Genomic DNA, 14,479 nt, shown 5'->3' on the forward strand with positions numbered 1-14,479 from the left:
TCCAGCTTTGCTCTTCTTTTCTTCACTTTGTTCTTCCTTTTTCTTCTATCTTTTCTTTTGTCTCAATTCTCTATTTTTCTCTAGCCACCCTTTTATGTGAATATATGAAATAAAAAGTTGAACCCTAATTTTCACCGGTGTTATCCTTATATACTCCAACTAATGGGTTAGGTTAACTCATCTCATAATGGGTCTAGGATCTAGTGTCTCTTACCACTTAATTAAAAACTTACTACTTAACTAATTAAACATCTTTATCTTTATTATATATATTTGCGCTATTTTTTTTTAAAGTACACGTGGCAAGCTTATATTCTCCATCTCATTTAATGTTTTCTTATCATCCAATCAAAATGGATTATGACACATTTATTTTATATCAACCAATCAAAAGAGGATCATGACTCATTTGTTTTTCTTGAGCCAATCAAAATGGATCATGATATGATTTTTTTTTTCTATATATAGACAATTTGTTTTTCATTATTTTCATCTATCTCTTCCTCCCACAAAAACTCATTGATTTCAACCCCGTCCTCATTTCTTTTATTTTTTTATTTCTTATTTTTTTAATGTTTTGTTGTTTGTTTAACATTTCTTATTCTTAGGTTATTTTTTATTGGGATTTCTTATGTTGTTGTTTTCTTAATCATATTCTCTTTTAAATTTTCTTTTCGTGATTATATGTTCTTTGTTTTTTACTAGATCTTTAGTTTGAATATGGAAGTCAATTAAGAGAAAAGAAGAAATGCATCACGTATCAATTAGAATATATACGAAGGATTTTTATTACCAAGTTTAAATCTAACAACTTCATCCCCCCTTTTCTTTTATTTTAATCTCTCAATTTCAACTTTTTCTATCTATATATTATTCTTTGGTTAACATTTCTTATGTTGCTGTTTTATTTTTAATATTTTGATCTTTTATATTTTCTTTTGTCAATTATATTATATTTTTCTTTTATTTTTTTAACTTTATAATCAGTCGATAGACAAGAAAAAAAAAAAGATTCACATTTTCACAAAATTGGTTGAATGGATGACTTTGAAGTAGAAATGATAAAAAAAATACATGATATATTTTCTTTTTGAAGAAGTACATGATATATTTTCTATTATATTTTATAAATCATTAATGTCGTGAATCATTCTTCTTCTACTCATATATGTTTAATGTTTTTTCAAAGTTGCTTAATTTGTGGGTATGAAATGGTGAACATACTTTCTAAAGTTTCAAATTCAATCCCGTCATTTAAATAATTCTTATTCTACTCCATACATTAAACAAAAATGATCATTTTTTTTAAAAGGAAAAAATGATCAATTTAATTATTTGAAATCATACATAAAATTAAAATAGAAAGTGACGAAAAATAACAAAATTAATATTCAAATTCAAACAACCGTTTTCAATGTAAAAAAACACTATTTTTCTATCAATATTTCAATTTATCTATCAATTATTATACACGATTAAGAGTTTTCCTACAATTATATTAATGGCTAATGACTTTTCTAATCATTAAAATTTCATTTATTTTACAACGCACACTTCAGTTATCAAATTATTATAGTAATTAATTTGCAATTATACTGTCATTATGATTTGTCATTTTTTTACATAATCCTCTAATTAATTTCCATTGCTCTTAATACAATTTTTTTTTATTTCTAATATTATTATGTAAATTTGTTAGTTCGCGCATTATTAGGTTTTTGTTTGTCCGTGATGTTAAAAAGTGACAAACCATCATTTTGATTAGGCATGGATATATACAAATATTTTTAAGAAGATGAATATATCAAGTCCATGAGTAACTTTTTGTACAAACTCTACATTTTAACCTTTAACTTGAATATCAATCAATGATTATAGATTACTTCATTCGTCCTTAAATGTCATATGACATAATTAATGTAAGATTTTTTCGCTATATATAGACAATTATTTTTTCAGAATCTTCCTCTTCATCCCAACTAAATAAATAATAATAATTGTATTGTTATTAAAAAAATTAAAACAAGAAAATGTGTTTCCTTTTTAAGGAAACTGTGTGAGTTCGAAACGTATGAAATGCTAAAAAAAACTAATAAGTATAAGTAGTATTAACAAAATTAAAATCTAAGGAATGATAGATAAATTCAATATATTATACTAATGAAAAGTAAATAAAGATTAATTTTTGTAAAAAAATAAATAAATAAAGACTAAATTATATGTATGCGGTTTAGTTTGATTTTAAAAAATTAATTCAAAATGTGATCCGATACGAATGTTAAACTTTACGCAAAGGCAGATGTTAAACTTTACGAATGTGTTCCACACGAAATTTCAATAAAAATGACCAATCATGGATACAATGATAAATAAACTTTAAATGATGGACAAAAATGCAGTCTTGATTTAATAGTAGTGCAATTTTTCGGTTTCGTGTACACTATATTCGTAATATATATCATGTCCGTTATGCAAAATAAAGTTCAAACATGTGCATTAGGTTTGATTTTAAAAAAGGTTTTGTTTAAATTTAAAATTTCTATAGTAGTCGTTGAAAAGCCTCAAATTTTTATTCCAAAATAAAAGTTTCACTTTTGAGATATTCTAAAAGAAAAATGATTATTCAAAAACATGGGAAAATCATATGATTATCGAAATAGGTATAAATATTTTGAAAGAGAATTGAGTGATGGCCATAAGTAAATTTGAGCAATGACACTACTAAAAAAACAAAATTAGTGAGGAAAATTTAGTGAGGGAAAACGTAAAATCCCTCTCTAATTCCGTCACTAATTTTTGCGACCAAGAAATTTGTGAGGAATTTCATTTTTCCGTCATTAATTTCCCTCGCTAATTTTGCTTTTTCTAGTAGTGTGATCCAATGAATTTTACTAATTTTATATAAAGTTTGTCTCGATTTTTATTTTTTTTAGGTACAAAAAAGCTATTTAATACATATATGCCTAATTCTATACAGAAAAATGTACACAGGGTAATTATTTAATGATCATTTGATCATAATGATTCTTGAGATTAGACATTTAATGCCGTTATTAAAATACAAAAATCACAATGAATTTTTTCGGTAAAAAATTGTATGGTGAGGGAATACTGCTTCTGAACAAGGTGGGGAATATCTTAGATATGGAAGAGCACTCACAAATATATTTATATCTACTTATCTTCAGGGATATTAACAAGGGTCAAAATATATAACCTATAAATCCAAAGTTTGTCCTTTTACTGCTAGACTAAACTCTTAGAGTTTGAAAATAGAAAAAAAAATTATAAAATGGGTTTTTATTTTAAATTAATCATGACAAATAATTTTTTTTTTAAATCTTACTACCCTACCTAAATTGGCATCAGGTACAAGAAATTACATATTCCTTATACCGAGATCATTTTCACCTTGATCTTTTTACTAAAAGAAATTTATGATTTAATTGTTCTTGGTAATAATCGTCTACTAAAAGAAGTTATTGATTTAATTGCTCTTGTTAATCATTGTCATCGGGGAGAAAAAATGACATATTCCTTATACCCGAATCATCTCTTATCTTGATTTTTTTACTGAAAGAAGCTATTGATTTAATTGTTCTTGCTAATTGCAATTGTTTGATCAAACACATTTTCTAGAAGTTGATGTTAATTTTATGGGATTTGATGAATGAATTAAAAAATCTTGGATAATTAATGAGTGATGAAAATATGTTAGAGATAAAAGAGTGATGATTTTGTGCAATATATGGAAGACCTTAGAGATAAAAGAGCTCTCACAAATATACTTACATCTATATATCTTCAAGGATACCAACAGAGCTCGAAACTCAGAATATTTAAATCAAAGTTTGTTCTTTTACTACTAGACTAAATCCTTAGAGTTGAAAAATTACAATGAAAAAAAAATAGATTTTTATTTCAAATTAATCATGACAAATGAAATATTCCTTATACCTGAAACATATTTCATCTTGATTTTTTACTTGAAGAAATTAATAGTTTAATTATGCTTGGTGATTGACATCACTTGTAAAATTTTTGCAAGAATTGTTGGTAATTTTATGGATTTTTTTAAACAATTGAAAAAATGACACTACATATTGACTCAAAACCTTAAGTCATCAGATATATCAGTCATCTCATTTATATTTTGTTCAACATATACTTTTGCATTCAAGTTAGAACTTTAACTCACACTTGACATATTAACATATCTCCCTTAAGTGTGATACTCTCTGCAACTATAATAGAGAGACATAACCAAATAAAGCTAGAAGGATGCACACCATGCTAAAAACTATGGGATTGTGGTGGTTTCATACAAGGAGTTTTTTTTCCCCTTTCTTTCATGAGAAAGTAAGGATTAAGCGAATGACATCTAAAAATGAAGAAAACAATTCGTCATAATGACAAGACTTCCACATGAGCCTAAATTGAGTTGGATAATCATATTATACTAAGAGAAACTGCACAACTGAGATTAACATCACACCTTCATGCAAATTCTAAAGGCATTAAATACAAGGGCAACCTCACTTTATGTTTTCCACTTTCTAATATTGCATGCAATATGAAACTTTAACTAATATAACACATATTAACATCTCTTCCTTTACGTGTTAGACTCTTCGCATCGGTGATTTTGTAACATAGCCAAATAAAATCAGATGAAGTCATTTGATGGTAAAAAAAAAAATAAAAAAAAAATTGGTTGATGGTGATTTAATGCATGGGGGTTTACGTTCTTTTATTTCATGAGAAGTTAGAAAAGGAAATAAGATAAAAAAATAATTTGGACATGAGAGAAATAATAAGAGAAAAATATGTACTGTGTGTTTCATCGGTGATAGTATATAATAGTTTGAGTTACCGGTAATTATATGGTTTTGTTGAAGAAGTTGAATATTTTTGGGTTCGTATTACCAAAGAGTATGACTTCATTAAAAAAACATCACATCATTTTAAAAAGTCTAATAAACATGTATTTTGTAAACTCATCATAACTCATCTAGATTTTCCATTGTCACATCCCCCAAAAACTAGAAGTGAAAGAATTTAAAATAATGGAGGTTGAATACAAAAATACAATGAAAGCTAATGACATCTGACAACAAAGTTTTACAGAAAAAAGGTTAATTAAATAAATATTCAATATAAATAAGATTTTTTTTTGTTTTTAGTCCATAGAAATAAGTCACATTTTTAATCGTTGTAACATTTTCCTTTGAACATTTTATGGGCCAAATTGTTGACGAAAAATTTTACAGTGATTAAAAATGCTGACATAATAATTTTACAAGGGCCAAGATGTGCGATTTATTTTTGTAGGTATTAAAAATGAAATTCTTCAATTTTTTTTTGGTACAAAGAAATTCTTGATATTTATAGAGACCTTTTAGCTAATTAACTCTTCAAAAAATAGCAAATAACATCCAAAAATCGACAAAATAGTTCATCATAATGTTGAGTCTACAAAGGAAGCCTAGAATTGGTCGAAATATCACATTATGATAATAGCAATCATACAAGTAAGACTAACACCACATCTGCGCTTAAAATGTCTAATAGAGTAGTGCTAGCACCACCCTCTTTTGAACACTCTCTCTAATACTCACTTTCTTATTGGTTTAAATCATTGCGGATCTACACTTTGGAAATAGAACTCGCATAAAGTGGTGGGATATACATTGATTTCATCCAATAAAATAGTGAGTGCTAAAGAGAGTGTGCAAAAGTGAATGTTGTTAGCATTCAACATTTAATTTGTCAACTCAGTATTACGCGTCTACAATTTTATAATTTATAAAATAATAAAGATTGACTAAAAAAATAGATAAAAAAATTTAAACAACAGGCATCTAAAACAAATAAAATAGTTTATCATAATGTGGTGACTTTCAGGGGAACATAAACTGAGTTGAACAATCACATTACATTAATAGAAACCATAAAAGTGAGACGAACACACCACATGTTCAGTTAAAACCTTAAAGCATTATGTATGAGTCATCTCACTTATATTATTCTTACCACATACTCACTCATATATGACAAAATAACTTCTCTCTTAAATGTGAGACTTTCTACATCTGCAATCTGGTAACATAACCAAATAAAGTTATACTTAGTCACAACATTGTAAAAAAAAAAATAGACTTGCGGTGATTTTATGAAGAGATGTTTCTATTCCTCTCATTCATGTGAATAAAGAAACTAAACCAGAAAAAGAAATAAGATGAAAAAGAAATTTTAACTTGAGAGAAATGGTTAGGGAAAAAAAAATGAGTGTGTGCTTTGACCGTGAGAGTATATGAAATATTGTTCGTAGCTGGTAATTTTATGGGTTTCTTGAAGAATTTGGAGTAATTAATATACCAAAAATTAGACTCAAATTTAAAATTTTAAATAAGTATGTATTTTGTCAACTTAGTAAAACACATGTATTTTTCCATTGTGAAGTTCTACCAAAGACCAAAAGTGAAGGAATTTGAAATAAGTTAGGTTGAATAAAAAATATAGCATGAAAATGAACGATCTCCAATAACTAAAATTTAACATATAAAAATTAAATAAATGAGACCCACAAACTAACAAATAATTCATCATAACTTTGGGACTTTCAAGGGATCCTATCTTGAGTTTTATCACCACATTAGACCAAGAGAAAATACACAAGTGAAATTTATATCCTTCCATCTCAATTATATGTTGTTCAAAATTTATCATTCCATCCAATATAAATTTTTAACTCATACTTGACACATCAACACCTCTTATTCAAATTTGCAACTCTCCTGTTCATAATTACATGATATAGTCAAATAAGATCAAAGGAAGATACAGTATGTTTAAAAAAATTTGTTGGTGTTGGTTTCATTACAAGTGGTTTATGTTCCTTTCGTACATGGGAAGGGGGGAAAAAATAGAAGGAAAAACAAAGATACCAAAAATAAATTTGAATATGAGAGAAGCTAAAAGAAAAAAAAAATAAGTATTGTGTGTTTTGTTTGTGAAAGTATAAGAAAGATTGTGAGTTGTTGATAAATCTATGAGTTTGTTGAAGGAGTTGAAGATTTTTGGATAATCATTTTAGCAAAAAAATTAGATTCAATTAAAAAACACCACGTAATTTTAAATATGTAATAAACATGTATTTATCAACCCAACATAACACATCTTCAATTTTCTATTATCATTTCCCACCATTAACCAAAAGAATATTTTGTTTTTTTTAACTGATGAGCCTATCACGGCCTCATCCAAAATATATTAAAATCAAAAGTGAGGTACAAAAAGGAGGGGGGACCAAACCAAGCCCTCAAAGTAAGCTTAGAGAACCTACAATAGGGGAGACCAAGTCTATTATTGACAAGGTCTGCTCTAATATTAACAGGGGGTGAAGACCACCAAGTGAAACCATCAACGGTTAACCCTATGCTGGCTAGCTTATCAGCACAATGATTTCCTTCGCTATACATGTGTGTGATCATACAGGTCAAACCAGTCATCAAATGCAAACAGTTTAGCCATCTATTCTTTTTCTGCCAAGAAACTATATTATGTGACTTGACTGCCAAGTTAGCCAATTTTGAATCGTTTTCAATCCAGAGATGAGTCCATCTTTTCTTAATAGCACATTCAACAACAAAAATCACTCCCATGAGCTCAACATAAAAAGCATTTTCAATCCCTAAATTAACTGCAAAACAGCCAAGGCTTTCTCCATTTCGGTTTCTGAAAATACCTGCACAAGCTGCTTGACCGGTGGTGCCAAGAGCTGCTCCATCAGTGTTGCACTTGATCCAATGCAATATTGGAGGGCTCCATATGACTTCAGTGATCTTAGGTTCATTAGGATAATGTGTATTCACTTTGAAAGTCTTTAACACAGTGAAATCTCTAAATGCAGAACCAGTAGCTAACTTGGTAAGGTTGCCAGCTATAGATACATTTGCTATAATATGCGTTATTGTTGATTTCATATTTGGTTTTTCACCTTTGAACCTAAAAGAGTTCTTGCAAGACCAGATAGCATTGAGAATATAGATGATTGATGAGATGATGGTAAGCTTGCGTTTCGAACTCCAACCTCTTTGACAAACATCAAACAGAGAGAGAATGGAGTTGCAATTGATGGAGTAATGGATCAGAGGCTAAAGCCATTTCCAGAGATTAGTAGCAAAGTGACAGGTAAGGAACAAATGATCAGCAATTTCAGATTTTATAAATTCACAAGAAAGAGAATAACAGAGGTTAAATGAAAAAATCACAAGAAAAAGAATAGCATCAAAAAACTAAAATTTAAAATTCAAAAATTAAAGACTTAATTGCAGTTTTAGTCCCTCATTTATAGTAAATCGTGAAATTGGTCCGTTCATTTTAAGATCACTCAGTTTTGATCTCTTTATCTTATTTTAAGACTGAAAAACAATGATGGACATATTTTAAATAACATGACATACAATCCAATGATGTAAAATGATCAATACCAACATAATTATTTGAAAACTTTCATTATGTTTTAATTTAAACATGACATATCACCATCTTTAAGTTTATAAAATCTAAAAGAGGGAACAAAACTATGTGATTTTGAAATGGAGGGACAAATTATATGAGTGAGTGAAAATATGATGATCAAAACTGTAATTAACCCAAAGTTAAACAAATAACTTCCAAAAACTAAAAAAACAGTACATCATAATGTTGTGAGTTTCGGAGGATCCTATATTGAGTTTGATCATCACGTTAGATTAAAAGAAACCACACATTAAGTCATTAATATATGAGTCATATCACTTATATATTGTTCAACATTTACTATTGCATCCAATGTGGAACTTTAAATAACACTTGACACATTGACCTCTTTATCTCAAGTATGAGACTTTCTGCATCTGTAATCTACCACAAGGAACAACAATCGTTTCCCCCACAAAGTTGAATGGGCCTATGGTACGTTGGACCGTACGGGAGAGCCAACACTGGTGTTGATTGACTCATTGAACACAAAGCGACCACACAGATGTGCATGATACCATATGTTCACCCAATATATTAAATTTGACGAAAGTCTAGCCCATGCTTGGCACGGGTTTCAATGCTAGTATCATTAATTACCATCTGAAAATAATTACCTCAAGTTATTCACACAAAAACACTAGAATACCCTTTATTCTAAAGTTACTAGTTTACCCTCGCTCCTCAAATTACCAAAATACCCTTAGTCCTAAAAATGACTAAAATATCCTTCTCGCCTAAAAATCCGCTAATCCCACATCAAACACATAAACAAGAAATTAAACACATATAATAATTTAAAAAATTATCTTACGGAAAAATGGGTTGTTACATGCTCTGTCAACAATCATAGCACAAGGCTCATTCTTATCCTCCCACACCTTTAAATTCCTATGTTTCCATAAGCTCCAAAGGATGGCTGCGAATCTTTGACTATGTTCAGCAGTAAGGTGCGCAGAAGGTTGAAAATTGCATCAACAACCACGATCTCCTTGCTGATTGCATGTTGTAGATCGTGTCGTAGACTGTAATATGCAAGAGTTGTACAACGAAGGGACATTCAAACATTATATGCGCCAAATCTTCATTGGCTAACTCACAACTTACACAATTAGATGGGCATTGCACTCCTATGTCTAGTAGCCATTCTCGAGTTGGCAAAATTCCTCGACATGGCATTTAGCCTAGGAGAAAGAAGTTTTTTCCCATCATGGGAAATTTGAATTTCTACCATTAGATTAAAGAGGTGTATTGATCTTATCATGGTCTACCTATATTTTATTCATCCTCATAGATATGGAATTTTACACACAATCAAACAATCTTCATCATCAACAACAACAACATCAAATGATTTCTCTAAGACATTGAATATAACATTTTATGCTTTACAATCCTTTCCAAATTTAACTACATGGTTTCAACACTCAATTAGTTTCATTGTTCATCCTTCTAGAGGCCTATGTTAAAACAAAACAAAAAATAACAAATCCATTAGATGCATCGAATGACAGAATTCATGATCAACACATCATGATTCATAATATTGCAAGCCAATTTTCTTGCAATATTTTTTTAGTTCATGAATCAACTACTGATTTCAAAGTTATGTGGGTTCTTAATGCAAAATGAAATACTGCAATCCATTATTTTATTTTTTTCTCTTTGAATTAACTTTTGATTGTGTTGTTGTAGACTTACAGTGTATCATTGAATTGAAAATTCATTAGATTTGGAGAATAAATAAATTTAATTACTATTTATGATTTAACCCTCTTGCAATTCAAGAAGAATTGAAGATTGTTGATGAGAGATTGGACAGAAACAATGGAGTTATGCTCTGGTGGAGGTGGTGGGTGAGTGACCATGGAGGAGAGAGAGTAATGGTAGAAGAAAGTGTGAAAAAATCTAGTGTTTTAGAGAGTAGGATTAAAATGTGTTCCTTATTTGATCTAATGGTCAAAAAAATCTTTCCCATGGTCGGAAACAACCAACTCCCTTTTCCCATTTGGGGTTGGCCTAGTGGTTGGCTTGGGATCTTGAAGTTTGCTCCTCCAGAGGTCTGAGGTTCGATTCCCGATGGTGCCAATTTCAGTGGGCTAAGTCCATACAGAGCTTGCTCTGGCTTTAAACGGGGCCCCCGCAAGTGGGCGGTGGGATTGGTCCCTCGGATTAGTCGATTCTTGGATCGGATACCGAGTTTTCAAAAAAAAAAAAAAGTATTTTCGCCAAATCCCCTACCAATACCCCGGACTCCTTAAATGAGAGAGGTATCAATTAACTCTTCGACACAAAGTTTATTCGCGCTGCGCATAAAGTAAACCCCATTCTTTTCTGCTTTCAAAACTAGCCTATCATGCTGAACCTGTGCAATCAAAGATGTTGTTATGATGGCAGAAGAAATATCGTGACTGAAGACTTGCCGAATAAGGGGTTCATTCCATCTCTTAGCAGTATTCTTTAGAAATCTATTGACAACAAAATTTTGTACAAAATGTGCTCCTTCGATATTACCTTTAATAAACCCACCATTCAATAAACATGACTCATCAAGGAGAGTAATAGCTTCACCTGTCCCAATACTCCACCTTACACCCCCGCGTACAATAAATCTAGCACGAAGAATGCTCCTTCAAACATAAATCGGATTATGCCCAATACTAGCTGTGAGGTATGTATAAGCTAGAAAGGAAAACAAGATTTCACTGTTAAGCCCATTTAACGTATTTTTTCAAGTCCGTCTACCATGTTAGAGCACATATTATAACCAATAGATCTATTACTTTTTCCACCCTATTACCTTCTCACACTCCCTTTTTTCTTACAAAAACACTCATGAGGTTTCTGATTATATAATCCGAACACAATTTGAATATGTTTGGATTATATAATCGGGAATAAGTTTATACAAAAGCAGCATTAAGAATTTTCTCATATTTCAACAGCTGCAAAAAGTTAAAAATAAAAAATGAGTCTAAAGGATAGAATTTTGAATTTTGACGGATGGAGTCTTATAAAAAGTTCATTCTAAGGGAGTCTTGATCCTTGATTATTTTTCTCCGATTTTCTGAGAATGTTTTCGGAAAATATTATAATGTTAAGTATACATACAATTTAAAATGATTAATATGGTCCTTACCCAAATATATTTAGCCTTTTTTTTTACGACGCTATGTTTCACCTTTTTTTAAGGACGAGAATAGAATAAATTTAGTTTTACGGTACTCTCTCATAAGTAATAACTTGGCATCGATCATTCGTGATAAAATTAGGGTTACTTGAAGGGTACCAGAGAAGAAGGAGCATGATGAAGACAACGCATTTGTATTTGCCTCACGAACCGATAATCGAAATCCTGCTTACGTTACCAGTAAAGTCTCTCTTAAATTATTTATTTTAAAAAAAATAAACACTGTTTTGAGTTTTGCATCCGTTTGTTACAACTTTTTACTAAAAAAATCTAAAATAACTTCAAATAAAAAGCTGTTAAGAGCAGCTTCTCAAAAAAAAGATGTTTTTTTAGAGGAGAGAGAAAATATTTTTTAAAAGATTGAACTAATTTTGTAACAAAAAATTCCTTTTATATAGTTGTATCCAAACAAACTACATTATTTGTTTAAAAAAAGTGATTTTTATTACGGTAAACAAACACAAAATAGATCTTGATTTTTCATAAAATCTCTAAACTATAATCTCTAAATTATTTTATGTCAAAATAACTTATATTTTAATCTGTAACAAACGGCCCCTTTATCCTTTATTTTTTTTCCGATTTTCTAAGAAATTTTCAGAAAATATAAAAATATTTAGTTATACATGTTACAAATTAAAATGATTAATATGGTCCTTCAACATACTATACTACCTATGTTTCTAAATACAAGTAAAATTGACTTTTTAGCTTCATTCATTTAATGATATATGTGATTCATAATATGGATCACATGCATCATTAAATGAATGAATCTAAAAAATTAATTTTGTTTATATTTAGAAATCGGAGGGAGTACATGTTACAAATTTATGTTGATACAGCTGGCATCATATAATATTTAATGTTTTTTTTTTAAAAGAAAAATATTTAATATTTTATAATGGCTTTGTGGTTTTATTTAGCAACAACAAAAATAGGACCTTAGCTAAAGCTCATTAACGGCCCAACCGACTTTGTAGATTATTCTACAGATCAGTAGTGATATACTAGTATGTTTAGCCTTTTTTTTTTTAGGACGAGAATAGAATAAATTTAGTTTTACCTTACTCTCTCATAAAAAATAAAAAAAAAAAGAAATAACTTAGCATCAATCATCGGTGATAAAATTAGGGTTACTCGAAGTGTACCAGAGGGAAGAAGAAGCATGAAGAAGAAGACAACGCATATGTATCTGCCTCATGAACTGATAATCGAAATCCTGCTAAGGTAACCAGTAAAGTCTCTCTCACGTTTCAAGTGTGTTTGTAAGTCTTGGTTTTCTCTCATCTCTCATCCCAACTTTGCGAATTCACATTTTGATCTTGCCGCCGCAACACACACTCTAAGAATTCTGTCCATTTTGTGTTCACCTCTTCAATTTCGATCGATAGATTTTGAATCGGCAGAAGATTCTGCTTCTTCAGTGAACCTTAATAATTTTTTTATTCCCTATCCTCATGCTTATATTAAAGGTTCATGTAGAGGATTTATATTTTTCCACTGTTTTTCAAGACTCTACATATGGAACCCGTCTACTGGACTTCAAAAACAAATACCTTTGTCTCCTCTTGATTCCAAATTCATAAGGCATCGTGTAAATACTAATCTATATGGTTTTGGTTATGACCAGTCAAGAAATGATTACTTGGTGGTTCTAATGGGCTATGACCCAATCATATCCAATAATGTCGTTTTACCACATTTGGAGGTTTTCTCTTTGAGAGATAATACCTGGAAACAAATTGAGGGTGCTCATTTCCCTTATATGAATCCCAATAATGATCATTCCAAACAAGGGGTTTTCTTTAATAGGGCTATTCATTGGTTGACTTTTCGGTATGATTTATCTGTGTTTGTTATTGTTGCCTTTGATTTAATAGAAAGGAAACTTTTTGAGATCCCTCTTCCAGATCATGATTTTCACTATCAGTTTTCACATCGTCATTTGTGGGTATTTGGAGATTTTCTTAGTCTATTGGATGTCGATTATGGAAATCATACATCAAAAATATGGGTGATGAAAGAATACAAAGTGCGTTCCTCTTGGAATAAGAAACTTGTTCTTCCTCGTTGTGACATTTTCCCTGTATACTCTACAAAAAATTATGATATCATTGGAACAAACTATGTTAATTTATTGGTGAAGTACAATGATAAAGGACAGTTGTTAGGGCAGCACTACTTCCGTGAGAATCTAAGATCATCGCGTGTGGTGTTGTATACAGAGTCTCTACTTTCACTCCCCGGTGACAATGATGAAGTTTAAGATGACATAAAATGGAAGAATGAGGTTTTGAAATATTCTTCCTTCACCATTTTCTTAATATTTATTATAATATTTTATCACAAATTTCAGTGGACTCTATTTTCCTCTAATTTCAGTGGACTCTATTTACTTCGTCCCTTGCCATTTCTATGTTTTAATACAACTCAAAGTCTCAACATTTTATTCAGTTAATAAAGCTAAGAAAAACAAGATAGATTATTTGTTGAAATCTAACATATCTACATGTCCTTTTCTCTACGTAAGTTTGCAGAGTTTTATATCATTTTAAAGCTTAAATAAACTTCTTTAGTCACCTTATTAGTTAAACCACTATACATTCATAATCACATTACATTCTTGCAGCTTTCACTATGATTCTAAGATCCAAATATTCTGATGATCAGGTTCCTGATAGCAGTGTGCTAGCTAGACACTGCAGCGGTAGGAGTTGTGACTCATGAGCAGGACATAAATTGGCATCCTCCTTCATGCATGCA

General features: G+C 30.1%; 1 protein-coding gene across 1 annotated transcript; it reads left to right on the forward strand.

Annotated features, from left to right (window-relative positions):
- The first annotated feature begins 12,812 nt into the window (after window positions 1-12,812).
- LOC25497164 (F-box/kelch-repeat protein At3g06240) lies at window positions 12,813-13,998 on the forward strand. Its single transcript, XM_013597029.3, is given in 1 exon segment — window positions 12,813-13,998. A coding segment is annotated over 1 exon segment (1,101 nt). The 5' UTR covers window positions 12,813-12,881; the 3' UTR covers window positions 13,983-13,998.
- The last annotated feature ends 481 nt before the right edge of the window (window positions 13,999-14,479 follow it).

Source organism: Medicago truncatula, chromosome 6, assembly GCF_003473485.1.
Source record: "Medicago truncatula cultivar Jemalong A17 chromosome 6, MtrunA17r5.0-ANR, whole genome shotgun sequence".
NCBI classification, from domain to species: domain Eukaryota; kingdom Viridiplantae; phylum Streptophyta; class Magnoliopsida; order Fabales; family Fabaceae; genus Medicago; species Medicago truncatula.